Here is a 17,500-nt window from a genome sequence, read left to right on the forward strand (position 1 = left end):
GACTCTCCTGTTGGTGTGTGAGTGAGGGGGGGGAGTGACTCTCCTGTTGGTGTGTGAGTGAGGGGGGGGGGAGTGACTCTCCTGTTGGTGTGTGAGTGAGGGGGGGGGGAGTGACTCTCCTGTTGGTGTGTGAGTGAGGGGGGGGGAGTGACTCTCCTGTTGGTGTGAGAGTGAGGCGAATTGGGGTGGGGCCCTTCCTGCTTCCTGTAGCTTTTGGAAAAGGCAGCAGGACTTTCCGAGCTGTGGAATGCTGTCTGGATGATGAGAGGTTGGAGATGGGAAGTCCTCCATTGACTGGTGGCTCTGAACCTTGGAGTGGGGGGACTAGACGGGGAGCGAGCTAGTACAGGGGAACATTCCAGCGTGGTACAGGCCCTGGCTGGTGTGCTGGGCTGTGGAACCTGCTGGCCCTGTCACCCACACGATTCCATTCTCCCCCCTAGATCTGTTTAATTTCTGATTTGAGTGCAGTGAAATTGGGAAAGACAGAACGCAGGAGAGAGGGGGACCTGGGGTGTGAGTGATGGTGCTGGGGTGCTGAGAAAGAGAGAGACCTGCTCGCAATCACTTAAGTGTTCCTTTCCCAAAACCAGACGAGGTGGGTGGGTGTGTGTTTTGGGGTTATTTTTATATATCCTCTCAAGAACAAAGTGAAAAATTGCAGACTGTTTGGTTGGGGAGGAATGTACCTTGTTCATGGCAAACCCTTTGATGTGGTTGTGTGTAAATCACACTCTGCTCAGTGCTTTTCTTCACAAAGAAGCTCAAATTAAAGCTTTGACAAGCTTCCCTGAGCTCCAGGCGTCTTGGATACACTACCTCCACCCCGTTCCCCCCCCCCGATCCCAAGCCCACCCCCCCCACCCCCTGCCCCGTGGTGGAGCGGAGATGTTTTGAACAGCGTTGACGTCAGGGCAGAGCTCCCCGTCACGCCTCACCCCTCCCCTTCGCCCGCCCTGGCGAGGGGAATTTGGCAGGATTGGTGAGCCGGGAGGTGAGGGGGGGAGGCAGGGGGTTCTCACGGGGGTCACGGGAACCGGGTGAATAAGCCACCCTCCCGCGACGTGCTGGGGCGGGGGCTACCGCTGAGAGGCTAAGTGTGGCCGAAACCCCGGTCGCACCCACCCACTTCTCCCGATGCCCGCGTTACAGCACAGTCGAGGCCGTTCTGCCCCTTGTGCCTGTACTAGCCCTTTGTAAGTCCTTTTAAGTTTAGCAGTGCCCTTCCTGTTGCAGGGAGACCACAACTGAACGCTGTGTTGCAAAGGTGGCCTCACCAATGTCCCGTACGTCCGCAATGTGTCCTCCCAACTCCTACACTCAATACTTTGGCTTTATTCCCGCTCTCCAACCTTATCTCCTTAGCCTCGTAAATTCATCACTTCCCAATACATGTCCTCTTCTAGAACTCTCTGCCACAATCCGCCTCCCTCACCCCCCCACAGCCTCTCAAGCAGCACATTTCCAAACCCTGACAACTCTCGTGAGTAAAGAAATGTCTCCCCCATCCCGCTGCCAACTCAACAGCTGACAGTCCTGAAATTATAACCCCCTCCCACGTTACTGACGGACCAGTGGAACCTGAAGGCGTACCCCTGTCAGAATTGTTCACAGTCTCAGCCTCCTTAAGGAGTGCTGTGGAACTGAGGGGCCTCAGGTGCACGGTTCTCTGGAAGTGGAGTCCCAGATACACAGGGCAGTGAAGGAGGTTTTTGACACACTGGCCTTCATCAGTCAGGGCATTGAGTATAGACGTTGCAGGACGTTGGTGAGGCCACACTGGGAGTATTGGGTTCAGGTGTGGTCGCCACGCGACACAGGAAGGATGGTATTAAACTGGAAAGAGTGCAGGAGGAAATTTACGAGGGTGTTGCCGGGACTTAATGGTCCGAGTTATAGGGAGAGAGGTTGGACAAGCTAGGAGTGTTTTCCTTAGAGCGTAGGAGACTGAGGGGTGACTTTATAGAGGCGTAGAAGATCACGAGGGGCACAGACAGGGTGAACGCACTCCGTCTTTTCCCCAGGGTTGGGGAACTGAGGACTGGAGGGCATCAGTTTGAGGTCAGATGGAAGAAGAATAAAAGGGAACCTGGGGGGCAACATTTTTACCCAGAGGGTGGTATGGGATGAGCTGCCAGTGGAAGGGGTTGAGGGGGGTTAACAGGCATGTGGACAGATACATGGATAGGGAAGGATATGGACCAAATGCAGGGAAATAGGGATTAGCACGGATGGACATTTTGATCAGTTTGGACTGAAGGGGCTGTCTCTGGGCTGTAGGACTCTTATGACCTCAGGAAGATCACCTCTTAATCTTCCCTGCTCCAAGCTCAATGCCTCTAATCTTTCCTTACACCTGGAATCCCTCAATCCCAGTAAATCACTCTGAATAAATCTCGTTTGAAATCTCTCTGGGGCTTCAATATTCTTTCTGAAATAAAATCCCCGGAACTGAACACAATCCTCCAAATGTGGGCCAACCGATGTTTAGGCGAGATACGTGAATCGCATCCTAGTTCTTACACTCCATGTCTCTATCTATAAACCCGAGGATGCTGTAAGTCGGCTTAGTGTCTGTTCCAACGTGCCTGGCCCCCTTGGGAGATGCTGCTCACCCATTCTCCCCTCAAGCCTGGACCATCACGTTGTGTCTCTCTGTGTTCCTTCCCCACAAAGTGCGTCAGCCCGCCTCTCGCAACGTGGTGAGATTCATCTACATGTTTGGCCAACTTGTCAAAGTACCCCCCAACCCCCGAAGTCTCTCAGCATTTCCCCCCACCCCCCCCCAACACAATGCAGTGTTCTCCCCAGCTCAGCAACATGTGTAACTGCAGGGAGTGGTACACGCTGCCTTGGAATGGATTAACCAGGTCATTCTGCTCTGTTACACATCCATCCAAGTACAGAGAGAGAGAGAGAGACAGAGAGAGAGAGAGAGAGACAGAGAGAGAGAGAGAGAGAGAGACAGAGACAGCGAGAGAGAGACAGAGACAGCGAGAGAGAGAGACAGAGAGAGAGAGACAGAGGCAGAGAGAGAGACAGAGGCAGAGAGAGAGAGACAGAGGCAGAGAGAGAGAGACACAGACAGAGAGAGAGAGACACAGACAGAGAGAGAGACCGAGAGAGAGAGACAGAGAGAGACACACACAGACGGAGAGAGAGAGACAAAGACGGAGAGAGAGAGACAGAGAGAGACAGACAGACAGACAGAGAGAGAGAGAAAGACAGAGAGAGAGACAGAGAGAGATGACAGAACGAGAGGGAGTGGATTGTTTACCACATTTTCAGGTTGTTTCAGATCGTTTTCTGATCAATGTTTGTTGACACAATGGGTTACGAATCCTGCCATGAATCTTAACGCGCACGGTGGTGGGGGTGGTGGGGGGGTAGTGGTCACGAACATACAGATTACAACAGACCCTCGATGAGCCCTCAGAGTCATGGGGCTGTACGGCACGGAAATAGACCCTTTGGTCCATCTCATCCACCCCAATCCTGTTCCCAATCGGACCCAGTCCCATTAGCCAGCACCCGGCCCATATCCCTCCAAACCCTTCCTGTTCACACACCCATCCAGATGCCTCTTAAATACTGTCATTGTACCAGCCCCACCACTACCTCTGGCAGCTCATTCCATACACGGTGTATATTGCACACAAAACAAAACTTTTCACTGTACCTAGGTACACAGGACAATAATAAATCAAATTAAATCAAAAAAGTTGCCCCTTATCCCTTTTATATCTTTCCCCTCTCACCCTAAACCTATGCCCCTCTAGTTCTGGACTCCCCGACCCCAGGGAAAAGACTTTGCCTATTTACCCTATCCATACCCCTCATGATTTTGTAAACCTCTACAAGGTCACCCCTCAGCCTCCGACGCTCCAGGGAAAACAGCCCCAGCCTGTTCAGCCTCTCCCTGTAACTCAGATCCTCCAACGCTGGCAACATCCCTGTAAATCTTTTCTGAACCCTTTCAAGTTTCACAACATCTTTCCGATAGGAAGGAGACCAGAATTGCACGCAATATTCCTACAGTGGCCTAACCAATTTCCTGTACAGCCGCAACATGACCTTCCAACTCCTGTACTCAATACTCTGACCAATAAAGGAAAGCATACCAAACGCTGCCTTCACTATCCTATCTACCTGCGACTCCACTTTCAAGGAGTTATGAACCTGCACTCCAAGGTCTCTGTGTTCAGCAACACTCCCTAGGACCTTACCATTAAGTGTATAAGTCTTGCAAAGATTTGCTTTCCCAAAATGCAGCACCTCGCATTTATCTGAATTAAACTCCATCTGCCACTCCTCGGCCCATATGGTCATGAGACTTGTATCCTCAACTCCACTCTGGTTTCTCCCTGATTTCCTTTCTCCACCCCCACTGCCCACCCCCTATCCCGTCACTGACAGTTATAGATTGGTCAAAATCCAACCCCCAATCCCCCCCCCCCCCCACTCTGCCTTGACCCCCATCTCTGCGAAGAAGGAATCCCGCGGAAACTCTTAGGATGAGTCATTTCCGGGTTTCACTTCACTGTCCCTAATCTTCCATGCAGTCAGCTTATCACCAGCCTCACACTGCCTTTTCTGAGTATATTTGGATGCGGGAAGTTTTGTGTGTGTGTGTGTGTGTGTGTGTGTGTGTGTGTGGTGGTGGTGGTGGTGGGGGGAGGGGAAACGGTGCTGCAGGAACATCTCACGGTCGATGACGAATCACCAGTTAACTCCAGAAAAGTAACGTCCACGGCCCACAGATGCCAGGCAATGACCATCATCAATAAGGGACATGTGCCTCGTGATGTTCAATGGTGTTGCCATCACTGAATCCTTCACTGTCAACATCCTGGGGTGACCATTGTCCAGAAACTGAACTGGGTTCACACAGCGATTACAAGAGCAAGTCAGAGGCTGGAAATCCTGCAGCGAATAACTCCCATCCTGACTCCCCCCACCAAAGCCTGCCCACTGTGCACTCTGATCAAGAGATATCTAGACTCAGCATGTTAGCTCTCTCTCTCCCTCTATCTCTCTCTCTCTCTCCCCTCCCTCTCTCTGTCTCTGTCTCTGTCTCTCTCTCTCTCTCTCTCTCACTCTCTCTGTCTCTCTCTCTCTCTTTCTCTGTCTCTCTCTCTCTCTCCATGGATGCTGCCTGACTTGCTGTGTTTTCAGGCAGATTCCAACGTCTGCAATACCTGTCCCATCATCGACAAGGCCCAGGGCAGGAGGGGGAGGGAATACTCCCCACTTGCCCCTGGATGGGGGCAGCTCCAACAACACTCGAGAAGCTCAACACCATCCAGGAACAAAGCAGCCCCCGGCCCCACACCCACAAACATCCCCTCCCTCCCCCCCACCGACGCTCAGTAACAGCAGTGTGTACCATCCCCTCCCTCCCCCCACCCCCCTCAGTAACAGCAGTGTGTACCATCCCCTCCCTCTCCCCACCCCCCTCAGTAACAGCAGCATGTACCATCCCCTCACTCCCCCCACCCCCCCTCAATAACAGCAGTGTGTACCATCCCCTCCCTCCCCCCACCCCCCTCAGTAACAGCAGTGTGTACCATCCCCTCCCTCCCCCCTCCCCCCCCTCAGTAACAGCAGTGTGTACCATCCCCTCCCTCCCCCCCACCCCCCTCAGTAACAGCAGTGTGTACCATCCCCTCCCCCCATCCCCCTCAGTAACAGCAGTGTGTACCATCCCCTCCCTCCCCCCACCCCGCCTCAGTAACAGCAGTGTGTACCATCCCCTCCCTCCCCCACCCCCCCACCCCCACTCAGTAACAGCAGTGTGTACCATCCCCTCCCTCCCCCCACCCCCCCTCAGTAACAGCAGTGTGTACCGTCCCCTCCCTCCCCCACCCCCCCTCAGTAACAGCAGTGTGTACCGTCCCCTCCCTCCCCCCTCAGTAACAGCAGTGTGTACCGTCCCCTCCCTCCCCCCTCAGTAACAGCAGTGTGTACCATCCCCTCCCCCCCACCCCCACCCTCAGTAACAGCAGTGTGTACCATCCCCTCCCTCCCCCCACCCCCCCTCAGTAACAGCAGTGTGTACCGTCCCCTCCCTCCCCCCACCCCCCCTCAGTAACAGCAGTGTGTACCGTCCCCTCCCTCCCCCCCTCCCCCCCTCAGTAACAGCAGTGTGTACCGTCCCCTCCCTCCCCCCCTCCCCCCCTCAGTAACAGCAGTGTGTACCATCCCCTCCCCCCCCACCCCCACCCTCAGTAACAGCAGTGTGTACCATCCCCTCCCTCCCCCCACCCACCCTCAGTAACAGCAGTGTGTACCATCCCCTCCCTCCCCCCACCCCCCCTCAGTAACAGCAGTGTGTACCATCCCCTCCCTCCCCCCACCCCCCTCAGTAACAGCAGTGTGTACCATTCCCTCCCTCCCCCCCACCCCCCCTCAGTAACAGCAGTGTGTACCATCCCCTCCCTCCCCCCACCCCCCCCTCAGTAACAGCAGTGTGTACCATCCCCTCCCTCCTCCCTCCCCCCCCTCAGTAACAGCAGTGTGTACCATCCCCTCCCTCCCCCCACCCCCCCTCAGTAACAGCAGTGTGTACCATCCCCTCCCTCCCCCCACCCCCCCCTCAGTAACAGCAGTGTGTACCATCCCCTCCCTCCCCCACCCCCCCCCCTCAGTAACAGCAGTGTGTACCATCCCCTCCCTCCCCCCACCCCCCCTCAGTAACAGCAGTGTGTACCATCCCCTCCCTCCCCCCCCCCCCCCCCCCCTCAGTAACAGCAGTGTTGTACCAGCTACAAGACCCACTGCAGAAACTCACCAAAGTCCCTCAGGCAGCACCTTCCAAACCCACGGCCCCTTCCATCTGGAAGGACAAGGGGCAGCAGGTCCATGGGAACCCCACCCCCCTGCAAGTTCCCCTCCGAGCCCCTCACCATCCCGACTTGGAAATCTATCGGCCGTTCCTTCCTGGGTCAGAATCCTGGGATTCCCTCCCTCAGGGACATTGTGGGTCTACCCTCCAGCACATGGACTGCAGCGGGTCAAGGAGGCAGCTCACCCCCACCTTCTCAAGGGGGGCAACTAGGGACAGGGGCAGTAAATGCTGGGCCAACCATCAACACCCACACCCCATGAGCGAGTAAAAGCAATGTGGTGAGGGTCTATCTTCAACTGATAACGTCCCAAATATGATCCATACTCTCCCTGTGGGAGTCACTCCCACATTCACCCCCGCCTCACTGTGGGAGCGAGTCCCCATTCCCCCCCACTCCCTGTGGGAGCGAGTCCCCATTCCCCCCCCACTCCCTGTGGGAGTCAGTCCCCCATTCCCCCCCACTCCCTGTGGGAGTGAGTCCCCATTCCCCCCCACTCCCTGTGGGAGTCAGTCCCCCATTCCCCCCCACTCCCTGTGGGAGTGAGTCCCCATTCCCCCCCACTCCCTGTGGGACTGAGTCCCCATTCCCCCCCACTCCCTGTGGGAGTCAGTCCCCATCCTCCCCACTCCCTGTGGGAGCGAGTCCCTATTCCCCCCCACTCCCTGTGGAGGGGGACGTTCTCCTGAATTCCTGAACGGATTTTCTACTAGAGTCTGTTATTTCAGAGACTCCTGGGTCGGGCCAGTCCTTTGATGAAACTAAATGTTAGTTAAGGTGTCCCGTGTAAAATCCCTCTCTCGGTTATAAACACCCAGGTAAGGCCAGTTATCCAACAGAACCCAGTCCCAGCTCATTTCCCCTCTCCCTGACCGCCATACCCAGAATAACTTCACACTCATTCTCATCCCAGACTGCGGAACAACTGCAGAGAGGGGCTCCGGGACTGGTTTTGGAAAGGGGACAGAAAATCCTGGAGTGAGCAGGTGGGAAGGGAGGAGGGTGGAGGGAAAGCGTTCCGCAGAGTGATGTTTGTAAAGCTTTCTCTCTGTCAATCCCCGAAGTGCACCCAGAGACTGACAGACTGTGACACACACGCAGTGTCAGACAGGCTAACAGCTGTGAGAGAGAGAGACACATGGTGAGGGAGACACACACACACACACAGACATGCTGAGACACACACACACACAGACGTGCTGAGACACACACACAGACATGCTGAGACACACAGACATGCAGAGATACACACACACACACAGACATGCTGAGACACACACACACACAGACACAGACATGCTGAGACACAGACATGCTGAGACACACACACACAGACGTGCTGAGGCACACAGACACGCTGAGACACACATACACACACACGCTGAGACTTGCAAACAGGTATCCCCCTCACAAACTGATCAATATCTCTCTGTAACCTGTCAGTATCCCCCTCACTAACTGGTCAATATCACTCTGTAACCTGTCAGTGTCCCTGTCACTAACTGGTCAATATCTCTCTGTAACCTGTCAGTATCCCCCTCACTAACTGGTCAATATCACTCTGTAACCTGTCAGTATCCCCCTCACACACTGGTCAATATCTCTCTGTAACCTGTCAGCATCCCCCTCACACACTGGTCAATATCACTCTGTAACCTGTCAGTATCCCCCTCACACACTGGTCAATACCACTCTGTAACCTGTCAGTGTCCCTGTCACAAACTGGTCAATATCACTCTGTAAACTGTCAGTATCTCTCTCACAAACTGGTCAATATCTCTCTGTACCCTGTCACTATTCCTCTCACACACTGGGCAATATCTCTCTGTAAACTATTGATATCCCCCTCACTAACAGCCTTTGTATTTTTATATTGTGTGCAAATTTAGCGAGTTCACTTTATTCCTCCAAGACATTAATATATTTTGTAAACATTGCGATCCCAGCAGTATATCTCCACTTACTGTTTCCTGTTGATTCTCTCTCCACACCAATACACTTCCTCAACACCACCGGCTCGTATCTACAACTTTACTTATTGTGAGGCACATTATTAAACACTTTCTGGAAATCCAGGTACAACACATCCACTCTGGTTGAAGTTTATCCAAAAATTTCCAATAAATTTGTTAGACACACACACACACTCTCTCTCTCTCTCTCTCTCTCTCAGTGAGAAACACACACATTTTCAGTGATAGATTTGCACACACTATCTCAGTGAGAGAGAGACACAGACACTATCTCAGTGAGAGACACACACACATTCTCACTCTCTCTCAGTGAGAGACACACGTGCATGCTCAGTGATACACACTCACACACTATTCAGTGAGAGACACACAGACACATTCTCTCTCAGTGAGACACACACGCGCACACACACTATCTCAGTGAGACACACACATTCTCTCTCTCTCCCAGTGAGACACACACACTCTCTCAGTGATACACACAGACTCTCTATCTCAGTGAGAGAGAGAGAGACACACACACTATCTCAGTGAGAGACACACATACTCTCTCAGTGATACACACACACATACTCTCTACCTCAGTGAGAGAGAGAGACACACACACTATCTCAGTGAGAGACACACACACTCTCTCAGTGATACACACACACATACTCTCTATCTCAGTGAGAGAGAGACACACACACACATTCTCTATCTCTCTCAGTGAGAGACACACATGCACTCTGTGATACACACTCACACATTCCCTATCTTAGTGAGAGACACACACACACATTTTCTCTCTCTCAGTAAGAGACCCACGCACTCTCAGTGATACACACTCACACACTATCTCAGTGAGAGATACACATTCTCTCTCTCTCTCTCTCTCAGTGAGACACACAGACACATTCTCTCTCAGTGAGACACACACACTATCTCAGTGAGATACACACATATTCTCTCTCTCTCTCAGTGATACACACACACACACTCTATCTCAGTGAGACACACACACACACATTCTCTCTCCCTCAGTAAGAGACACACATACTCTGTCAGTGATACACACACTATCTCAGCGAGAGATACTCTCTCTCTCACACACACACACACACACAGGATGTTGATAGTGGGTGACTCAGTGATGGTGACACCAATGAATATCATGGGGCAGTGGTGAGAATATTAAAATGACCAATTCCCGGCGTGTGAATGTCTCTGTCTAGGCCAGAATTTATTGTCAAGGTTGGGTGGGGAAGGTAAGATTCAACCACATTGCTGTGGGTCTGGAGTCACATGTAGGCCTGGTCAGGTTAGGTTGGCAGTTCCCATCCCTGCAATGCATGAGTAATACAGATCAGCGTTTACCCCGATGGCCAGCAGGGGTTTTGTCGGTAATCGTCCATTGTTAACACAAGAGTTTTCACAACTGAGTTCAAATTCCACCATGGGCCATGGTTAGGGATAGGAATGGGGTCAGGGATAGGAATGGGATCAGGGTTAGGACTAGGGTTAGGGATCGGACTGGGGTTAGGGTTGCCGTTTGGGCTAAGATTGGGATAGGGTTAGGGAAAGGAATAGAATTAGTAATGGATCAGGTTCTGGCGTTGGTTTAGAGTTAGGGCAGGGTGCGGGTTAAGGTCTCTGTTAGGGTTAGGGTTAGGGTTAGGATTTATGTTCGGGTTAGGGTTAGAGATGGGGATATGGTTCAGGTTGGGTTAGGGATTGAAATGGCGTTAAGCTCAGGGTTATAGTTAGGAACAGGAACATGGTTAGAGTTAGGGTTATGATCAGGTTATGGTTAGGGTTAGAGTGAGGTTTAGGTTTAGGGTTAGGGTTAGGATCAGGGACTGGCGTTGGATGTTCGATTTTGGAGGCCAGTCCTGTGTGTGTGTGTGTGTGTGTGTGTGTGAGTGAGAGAGAGAGAGAGACCCGGCCTGTTTGTTCACCCTCTGTGATTGGGTCTGGGGGACAGGGGTTGGGTGTTAGCGGGAGTTGGATGAAATGGTGACAGTGGAAACATTGGTGGGGGTGGGTGGGCATCGAGTCCCTTGGGTGGGGGTGACCCACCGGGAAAGCCTGAGTGAGGTCGCGAGTCTGGATCAGGCCCTGAACCCTGCTGCTTTCCTTCTCTGAAGCCCACCCTCTGGATTTCTCTCTCCCCCCACCTTCTCGCAGGTGCCCTGGGATCGGTGGAGGTGTCTATGCCCAAACACGTGGATGCTGAGGTGGGCCACCCCGTCAGGATCCCCTGCAGCCACACCGTCTCTGGGACCAGCTCCGAGATCATGGTGGAATGGTTCATCGTGAGTCTTCCGAGGGCCAAGGGAGCGCATTGCGGGATATGTGGGAGCGACCGTCGCGTGGCGTTTGGGTGGGGGGGTGTGCGGGTGGGCGAGGAGGGTCTGGGGGAGAGATGACGGGGTCGCGGGGTTCGGGTTTCTGGGTGGAGAGGGGGAAACTCGCTCTGACAGACCTCCAGATTCCACTCGCCCACTTGGGAAGGGTTGGGGGGAACGAGGGGGACACCCCCTTCTGCCTCTCCCCTGGGTCTCCAGCCCCCTGCCCCCTCCCCCCACGGGGGGCAAATATCTAGGAAATCACCCCCCCCTCCCTTTCCCCTCAGGGTTGGGGGGGCGAGGGAGAATGCGAGAGTGGGGCTGCGGGGGGATGCGGAATGAGGGTTTGTGTCGGATTCACCGTGGACAGAGGGGAATGGAGAGGGCCACTCAGCCCATCAGGGCCGCAGGGCCGTTCGCTGCTATCCCTCGGGAGTCCCGACTCCGCCCACTCTGCCTCAGTTCCCACACGTTGGCACTGATGCCACCCAGTGGCTGCAGCTCTCCCAGGACGTTACAAATCTCCCCGACCCCCTCCCCCTCCTCCGCCCCCTGTACCCCCTCCCTTCCATCCCCAATCCCCCTCCCCCACAGTACCCCATTACCCCCTTCTCCATACCCCTCCCCCTCCACATCCCCTCCCCTCCACATCTCCCATACTGCCTCCCTCCTGATACCCACCACCCTTCCCCCCTCCCTGTTCCCCCTCCCCTCCTCCGGGATCTCCGCTCCCCTCCTCTTCCAACTTCTCGAGGATCCCCAGGACTTCCGTCGCTCCACCGTTGGTGGCTGTGTCTGTGACCGGAATCCCACCCTTTTCCCCAAACCGTCCCAACCCCCTTTACCCCTCTCCCCCTTTTAGGTGCTCCTTGGCACCTGTCTCTTTGACCCAGTCTCGGGATCCGTTAGTGTCGCATCAAGATGGTTCGTCATCCGGTTGCTGGCGGCGAAGCAACGGAGCGTGTTTTGTGAAGTGGCAGGCGCTATATAAATGCAAGTTCTGTCGGATGTCCATTTGGTTGCGTAGTTCTGTTTTGTACGGCCTGCCCATTGCCCTTACCTGTGCCCAGGTGAATAAACACAGAGAGCGGCAGAGAATCGCCTACAAAGATGAGACAAACAGCGTTACTGACCCTGATACACCCTACGCCAAGCGAGTGTCCATGGATGGTGACTACAGCCTTCTGATCAACAAGGTCGAGGTGATGGACGAGAGACCCTTCTTCTGCCAGGTCATTGCTGGAGCGTCTGGGAGCCAGGAAGGGAAGACCCAGCTCAAGGTCTACGGTCAGTGTATCTTCGATAGAGTTTCACATGTATCAGGGACACAGCACTGAGCTCCCCTTTCCAATCCCTCCCAACGAATCCAACCCCTTCTCGTTCCCTCCCAATGCATCCAACCCCTTCCCAATCCTTCCCAACAGATCCAAACACTTCCCATTCATCCAACCCCTTCCTAATCCCTCTCAATGCACCCAATTACTTCCCAATCCCTCCCAACAGATCCAAACACTTCCCATTCCCTTCCCATTCATCCAACCCCTTCCCAATCCCTCCCACTGGATCCAATTCTTTCTCATTCCCTCACAATGGATCTAACATCTCCCATTCCCTCCCAATGGATCCACACTCTTCCTAATCCCTCCCAATGCATCCAACTACTTCCCATTCCCTCCCAATGGATCCAGCCCTTTCCTCATCTCTCCCAATGCATCTAATTCCTTCCCAATCCCTTCCATCAGATACAACCCCATCCCATTCACTCCCCATGCATCCAATTCCTCCCAATGTATCCAATTTCTTCCATTTCCTCCCAATGAATCCAATCCCTTCCCAATGCATCCAACTCCTTCCCATTCCGTCCCAATAGATCCAACTTCTTCCAATTCTCTCCCAATGCAACCAACCCCTTCCCATTCTCTCACCATTTACACAATCCCAATGCATCTAACCCCTTCCCATCCCATCCCAATGGATCTAACTCCTTCCCATTCACTCCCACTCTGTACAATCCCAATGGATCCAACCCCTTGCTATACACTCCTACTCTACACGATACCAATGTACACCAACCCTCTCTTCATTCACCCCCAATTGATCAGGATGCTGCCGGTGGGGATGAACTATAAAGAGAAGCTGGAAAAACTCAGGCTGTTTTCCCTGGAGCGACAGGGGGTGAGGGGAGACTTGATAGAAGCCTACAAAATTGTGAGATGCAGAGATAGGGTTTGACAGTTAGAACCTTTTTCCCAGCGTCGAACACAAGGGGAAAGCATTTAAGGTGAGAGGGCAAAGTTCAAAGGGGATGCTGTCATGTGGAACTTTAATTCCCAAAATATAGACTGGTAATGTACGGGGAATCAAGTAGCAAGCATCCTTGATTGTGTCCAGAAAAATTTCCGACACAGTATGGATCCAGTTCAAAAAGTAAGGAATTAAGGGCTACGGGGAGAATGCGGGTAAGTGGAGTTGAAATGCCCATCAGCCATGACTGAATGGCGGAGTGGACTCGATGGGCCGAATGGCCTTACGTCCACTCCTATGTCTTATGGTCTTATGGTGAGAGGGAGGTTGTCTTACCTAGAGAGGGGGAGGAGTGTGGAATACGCGGCCGGGGGGTGATGGTGGAGGCAGGGGCATTTAAGGGGCTTTTAGATAAACGCATGTAAATACAAGGAATGGAGGGGTATGGACCAAGGGCTGCATTGTTCGTTGTTCCAGGTAGACAGGCCTGATGCTGAAAATCCTTCCTATCCACTCCCACAGTATACAATCCCAATGGATTCTCATCCACCCGAACCTACACATCCCTGGACACTATGGGACAATTCCCCATGGCCAATCCACCCTAACCTGCACATCCCTGGGCACTATTGGACAATTCCCCATGGCCAATCCACCCTGACCTGCACATCCCTGGGCACTAAGGGACAATTTCCCATGGCCAATCCACCCTAACCTGCACATCCCTGGGCACTATGGGACAATTTCCCATGGTCAATCCACCCTGACCAGCACACCTTTGGCTGTGGGAGGAAACCAGAGCACCCAGAGGAAACCCACACAGACACGGGGAGAATGTGTAAACTCCACACAGACACGGGGAGAATGTGCAAACTCCACACAGACAGTCGTCCGAAGATGGGATCGAACCCGGGTCCCTGGCACTGGGAGGCAGCAGTGCTAACCACTGAGGCATTGTGCCTCCCCCCCTGCCCTTCCTGGATGGACCATCTCTGACACCTCCCTCCCCTTCCTGCACCTCTCCATCTCCACTAATGATGACCAACTGACACTGACATTTTTTACAAACCCACCGACTCCCACAGCTACCTGGATTACACCTCTTCCCACCCTACCTCCTGCAAAAATGCCATCCCGTATTCCCAATTCCTCCGCCTCCACTGTATCTGCTCCCAGGAGGACCAGTTCCACCACAGAACACACCAGATGGCCTCCTTCTTTAGAGACCGCAATTTCCCTTCCCACGTGGTTAAAGATGCCCTCCAACACATCTCGTCCACATCCCGCACCTCCGCCCTCAGACCCCACCCCTCCAACCGTAACAAGGACAGAACGCCCCTGGTGCTCACCTTCCACCCTACCAACCTTCGCATAAACCAAATCATCCGCCAACATTTCCGCCACCTCCAAAAAGACTCCACCACAGGGATATATTTCCCTCCTCACCCCTTTCAGCCTTCTGCAAAGACCGTTCGCTCCGTGACTACCTGGTCAGGTCCACGCCCCCCTACGACCCACCCTCCCATCCTGGCACCTTCCCCTGCCATCGCAGGAACTGTAAAACCTGCGCCCACACCTCCTCCCTCACCTCTATCCAAGGCCCTAAAGGAGCCTTCCACATCCATCAAAGTTTTACCTGCACATCCACCAATATCATTTATTGTATCTGTTGCTCCCGATGCGGTCTCCTCTACATTGGGGAGACTGGACGCCTCCTCGCAGAGCGCTTTAGGGAACATCTCCGGGACACCCGCACCAATCAACCACACCGCCCTGTGGCCCAACATTTAAACTCCCCCTCCCACTCTGCCGAGGACATGGAGGTCCTGGGCCTCATTCACCTCCGCTCCCTCACCACCAGACGCCTGGAGGAAGAACGCCTCATCTTCCGCCTCGGAACACTTCAACCCCAGGGCATCAATGTGGACTTCAACAGTTTCCTCATTTCCCCTTCCCCCACCTCACCCTAGTTTCAAACTTCCAGCTCAGCACTGTCCCCATGACTTGTCCGGACTTGTCCTACCTGCCTAGCTCCTTTTCCGCCTATCCACTCCACCCTCTCCTCCCTGACCTATCACCTTCATCCCCTCCCCCACTCACCCACTGTACTCTATGCTACTCTCTCCCCACCCCCACTCCCTCTAGCTTATCTCCCCACGCTTCAGGCTCACTGCCTTTATTCCTGATGAAGGGCTTTTGCCCGAAACATCGATTTCGCTGCTCCTTGGATGCTGCCTGAACTGCTGTGCTCTTCCAGCGCCACTGACCCAGAATCTGGTTTCCAGCATCTGCAGTCAACCTCGTTGTGCCAACCCCATTGACTCTCGCTCCCAATATCTGCAGGTCTCACTCTCATCCTTAGCTCCAGGCATATCCTTCCCCCGAAGGGACAGCCTTTGACTGTGTTTCAAACATTCAGCTGTGAATGAGGGGCTGGAAGGGCACAGCTGGGTCAGACAGCATCCGAGGAGCAGGAGAATCCATGTTTCGGAACTGACAAAACGACATTTTGTCACCCAGAACCACTCTGATAACGAACCGTAGACTGAGATATCTCAGGACCTCAGATGCTGAGAGCCACTGTCCCTCCCTCTCCCCACCACACACCCCCCGACTCTCCGCTAACTCTCTCTCGTACAAACTTGTCCCCGGCAGATACTCCGCAAGAGCCCGAAGTTGAATCCAACCCAGCCACACTGTCGGTGAACGAGCAGCATCCCTCCGAGGTAAGGGCGTCTTCCGAGAGGGATTCCTGGATCCGGGAACGGCTTTTGAGTTCTGGTGGTCCAAGCCGGGAGGGAGGTTGGAGTCGGGGGACACAGGTGGGGGGGACTTTCAAACGGGAAAACTGATCCATATGATGGCACACCAGTCCAGCCTTTCCCATTTGCCATTCCGAGATTGTGGAGATTATTGCTGGAATTGTACGGGGGGCTTGGAGAGACCACCCCTCCTGGTGTATTGCGTGTGTGCAGTTTGTGGGGTGGGGGTCCACACAGAATAGAGCCCCCTCAGTGTGGAAAGAGGCCCGTCGTCCCAACACGTACACACTGACCCTCCAAAGAGAAACCCACCCTGACCCATTCTTCCCACCTAGTTCTACATTTACCCCGGGCCAATCCACCCTAACCTGCACATCCCTGGACACTATGGGACAATTTCCCATGGCCAATCCACCCTAACCTGCACATCCCTGGACACTATGGGACAATTTCCCATGGCCAATCCACCCTAACCTGCACATCCCTGGACACTATGGGACAATTTCCCATGGCCAATCCACCCTAACCTGCACATCCCTGGACACTATGGGACAATTTCCCATGGCCAATCCACCCTAACCTGCACATCCCTGGACACTATGGGACAATTTCCCATGGCCAATCCACCCTAACCTATACATCCCTGGGCACTATGGGACAATTTCCCATAGCCAATCCACCCTAACCTGCACATCCCTGGGCACTATGGGACAATTTCCCATGGCCAATCCACCCTAACCTGCACATCCCTGGCCACTATGGGACAATTTCCCATGGCCAATCCACCCTAACCTGCACATCCCTGGGCACTATGGGACAATTTCCCATGACCAATCCACCATAACCTGCACATCCCTGGACACTATGGGACAATTTCCCATGGCCAATCCACACTAACCTGCACATCCCTGGGCACTATGGGACAATTTCCCATGACCAATCCACCATAACCTGCACATCCCTGGACACTATGGGACAATTTCCCATGGCCAATCCACCGTAACCTACCCAATCCTGGGCACTATGTGATGATGTAACATGGCGCTGGGGGGCAGCAGTGCTAGGCCACTGCTGTATCTGAGGAAGAATGGTCTGGTGATATGGATAATGTGGCGAAGGGTTTCCCAGACTGATTCCCGGGATAGCGGGTCTGATGGATGGAGAGTGATTGGATCGGTTTGGATCATGTTGGCTGGAGTTTAGAAGATTTGGGGTGTGGGTGCGGGGTTGGGGTGATCTCATCGAAGCTGCTAAAATTCTAATATTGAGGGGACAAAGTCAGGGTCAATGCAGGAAGAACCTTCCCAAACAAAGGAGACGTCACAGGATGAGGTGTCGGCCATCTTGGA

At 53.7% G+C, this 17,500-nt stretch overlaps 1 protein-coding gene across 2 annotated transcripts in view; it reads left to right on the top strand.

Moving 5' to 3' along the window:
• The window catches only part of LOC132834028 (basal cell adhesion molecule-like), a 110,936-nt gene that overhangs the window by 54,910 nt on the left and 38,526 nt on the right, over nt 1-17,500 (top strand). For both annotated transcript variants that reach the window (XM_060852749.1, XM_060852750.1), the window contains exons 2-4: nt 10,985-11,112; nt 12,216-12,432; nt 16,045-16,115. In XM_060852749.1, coding sequence (XP_060708732.1) covers nt 10,985-11,112; nt 12,216-12,432; nt 16,045-16,115 — 416 coding nt within the window. The remainder of the gene's footprint in view (nt 1-10,984; nt 11,113-12,215; nt 12,433-16,044; nt 16,116-17,500) is intronic.

The sequence above is a fragment of the Hemiscyllium ocellatum genome, chromosome 38 (assembly GCF_020745735.1).
Source record: "Hemiscyllium ocellatum isolate sHemOce1 chromosome 38, sHemOce1.pat.X.cur, whole genome shotgun sequence".
Taxonomy (NCBI): Eukaryota; Metazoa; Chordata; class Chondrichthyes; order Orectolobiformes; family Hemiscylliidae; genus Hemiscyllium; species Hemiscyllium ocellatum.